The sequence below is a fragment of the Athene cunicularia genome (assembly GCF_003259725.1).
Source record: "Athene cunicularia isolate RWA chromosome 2 unlocalized genomic scaffold, athCun1 chr2_part1, whole genome shotgun sequence".
NCBI classification, from domain to species: Eukaryota; Metazoa; Chordata; class Aves; order Strigiformes; family Strigidae; genus Athene; species Athene cunicularia.
In genome coordinates, this window is record NW_020799095.1 from 14871862 (window position 1) to 14874830 (window position 2969).

General features: G+C 43.8%; 2 protein-coding genes across 2 annotated transcripts in view; one reads left to right on the forward strand and one right to left on the reverse strand.

The window, feature by feature from the left end:
- OXNAD1 (oxidoreductase NAD binding domain containing 1) overlaps window positions 1-91 on the reverse strand; it is a 21129-nt gene extending 21038 nt beyond the window's left edge. Inside the window, exon 1 of the mRNA XM_026841741.1 lies at window positions 7-91. The gene's annotated coding sequence lies outside the window, so the exon portion shown is untranslated. The remainder of the gene's footprint in view (window positions 1-6) is intronic.
- On the forward strand, window positions 39-2484 carry DPH3 (diphthamide biosynthesis 3). Its single transcript, XM_026841745.1, has 3 exons — window positions 39-241; window positions 373-447; window positions 940-2484. Exons 1-3 carry the CDS (start codon window positions 134-136, stop codon window positions 1003-1005), a joined length of 249 nt encoding a protein of 82 aa, XP_026697546.1. The 5' UTR covers window positions 39-133; the 3' UTR covers window positions 1006-2484.
- The last annotated feature ends 485 nt before the right edge of the window (window positions 2485-2969 follow it).

Consider the following 2969-nt stretch of genomic DNA (forward strand, 5'->3'; position numbering starts at 1 on the left):
CCCTACCCGACGCCGCGTCACGTGACGAGGGACGCTCTCGCCCCGCCCTGTCAGGCGACGGGACGGGCGCGCGGGCGCGGCGCGCGCGTTTCTGCGTCCCTTCCGCCCCGGCCCGTTTCCCGCTGCGCGCGCCATGTCGGTCTTCCACGATGAGGTGGAGATCGAGGACTTCGAGTACGACGAGGAGACCGAGACCTACAGCTACCCGTGCCCTTGCGGGGACCGCTTCCTCATCACGCGGGTAATGGCGGCCGGGCAATGGTGGGGCGGCGGGAGGAGACGGCGTTAGGCCGCGGTCCCCCTCCGCCGGCCGTGAGTGTCTGAGGTCGGCCTGGCGGCGGGTCGGTGACAGCTTTCCCGCGGCTTTTACAGGAAGACCTGGAGAACGGCGAGGACGTGGCCACCTGCCCCAGCTGCTCCCTGATCCTCCGTGTCATTTACGACCAGGTGAGTGCGGGCGGAGGGCTGTCGGACACGGCCGCGGCCTGCCTCCCCCGGCGTCGGGTAGGTCAGGCCGAGTTTCGTTTGCCATCCCCTGAAGAAGGCGCGGTGACAGCTTTTAAACGGCCCGTGGAAACGTGAGATAGGGTTGTGTGAGCTAGTGGCACTTTTGTGTCTGATTACGGCTTGTGTCTCTTGTTTTTCTGGTCTCCTCGTGCCGCGTTTGGGCTCTAAAACATGCCTGCTAGGGTGAGCGTGGGGTGGAACACGGGCAAAACAATCTCGGTGATGTTAAGGTCTATCTATGACTAGCAGCCTTGTCAGCTAGCCTAGTAGTTTTTCTTATCTAGTAGGTGTGTTATGGTGTTTGTGTTTTGGGAGACAGATTCATACCAGTTATACTCAGGCTAGGAAACAAAACTGTCATCTGGTGTTTTCTGAGGGAGTGAAGATCCAGAAATAATGAAAGTTAACTAAAACTCTACTTGCTGTCTTTAGGAGCAGTTCATGCGTGGTGAAGTCGTTGCAGAACCTTTGACAAACAAGGAGTTGATTAAGTGCTGATGAACATGTCATGAACTGTTGCTGCTTTAGAATAAGAAAGGATGGGGATGGCAACTGCGGGAAGAGATGTGGTCCTACTCCTGGAAGCGCTTGCTGCTGTGAGATACAAGTGCAATAACTGGCAGTCTTCACAATTTGAATGACAATTCGCCGGGACATCAAATACTTGAATGGGTTTTGTTCAAAAGGGTTATACATTTTAAAAAAATGCAGAAGATGCTGTATGTATTCTAGAAAACATGAGGATTGTGATTGTAATTGACAGAACGTCAGTATTCAGAAGTGCATGGAGTTGTGAAATTACATTTATATAGGAAGGGCTTCTTAGCCTGTGGAGAAAAGCAGGCTTTGTGTGGGCATATACCAGTGTGAAATGGTAGAGAGCTGAAACACTGGGAGATGAAATTTAGAAGTCTGTAAGACATGCCATACAGAATTACAGCTTTGACCGAGCGTGGTATCGCCCAGGATGTGGGCTCGTGTACTTCCAGCCCATACTGAATGTGGGGAAAAATAAGACCCAGAGCCAGCGCTGTTCATAAATTGTTTTTACTACTGTAAGCACAGAGAAGGTGCAGTTGTATTTATATCTGCAGTGGGGGCAACACCTGAGTTAACGCAAATTTGTTTCTTAAATTGCAGTTGCTTTGAAAAAAGCTTTAGTAGCTGTTACCAGATGACTCTCTGACATAATAATGATACACTTTTTTGGGTGTTGTGTGGAATGAGACAAATTTTTGAGAAGGTGTCCAACTTCTTTACTCCTGCAAAACTAGTAATGTGCAAGTGGACTTGAACTCGAAGTGGATTTTGATTTACACATATTTTCTCAACAACTTTGTGATGTGACTGTTGTAGCAAATATAAAATGGGCTGCAGTTCTTTGTGCGATTTGTAGTAGTACATTTGCTGAATTTCTCAGTTCTCCTTTGTTAAGTTCTGTCACTTCCTGAATAGGAGATGCACAAATTTCACTTAATAAAAATGAATTTTTTAGGGTAGAAAAGAGGTGGAAGAATATACTCCAAAGTACATTGATTGTCTACTTGTATTACAAGCCGCTGCTTTTAAATATCCATTTAAAATTATGGTCATTCATGTGTTTTAGTAGGATTTGACATCTATGAAGTTAAATTTCAGAAAAAATACTTGTGTAGCATTTATATAGTTATTTTGCTCCAGGCACTAAAGATAAGCAAGTTGTACTGAATTCTTGCATTTAACTGGTTTTGTTCTTACAACATTCCGTGAATGTTGAAGATGACATTCTAATTATTTTTCAAAAAACAGAGAAAACTACACCCTTCAGTTAGTTTTGAATGCACAACCGAAAGTGTTTTCCTGCCTAAACCAGAAGGTGGCACTCTTGTTACTTCGATATCTGTGCTTAAAAAAATAAAAAAAGCTGTGGTACTTTGGTTAGCTAGATCTTCTCAAATATTTATTTTGACTATTTAAATAAAGATATTTAAGACTCCACTGGTGGTTATAGTGGGCCATTGCTTATTCTGTTTGTACACCAGCCACAATGATTTCCAGAGCTGTTGAGTTACTGCCGCTGCTGCTGTAATGATCCTGGAATTTCTTATTACTTAATAAGACGTGTTTCAGTCTATCAGTAGACGTTATAAAGCAAACTTACAGGAACCCCATTTAAGCTGCTATTCAAATTCATACTGCATAAATATCTTAAGGATTTTCCCACAAGTATTCTACATACAACTAAGTAAGTTTCAAAAGTAACACCAGGGAATGTATACTGTGATGGAATTACAGCAAAGTAAATTGCTGGGTGTAGCATTTCTAAAGGTGCATAGATTTTACCCAGGTAATTTGAACAGATTTCATTTTCTAATGAAGATAAGGCACTGTCATAAAGACCTTTGTGACATTCATGTAGAGAATTATTTATATTCCCTATGGTTGAATTCCTATATGGTTGTAAAAAGTGTTTACTAATTTAA

Coding starts and splice junctions, on each gene's coding strand:
- DPH3 (XM_026841745.1), top strand. CDS start 134: ATGTCGGTCTTCCACGATGAGGTGGAGATCGAGGACTTCGAGTACGAC. Junction 242..372: donor ACCGCTTCCTCATCACGCGG/GTAATGGCGGCC, acceptor CGGCTTTTACAG/GAAGACCTGGAGAACGGCGA. Junction 448..939: donor TCCGTGTCATTTACGACCAG/GTGAGTGCGGGC, acceptor TGCTGTCTTTAG/GAGCAGTTCATGCGTGGTGA.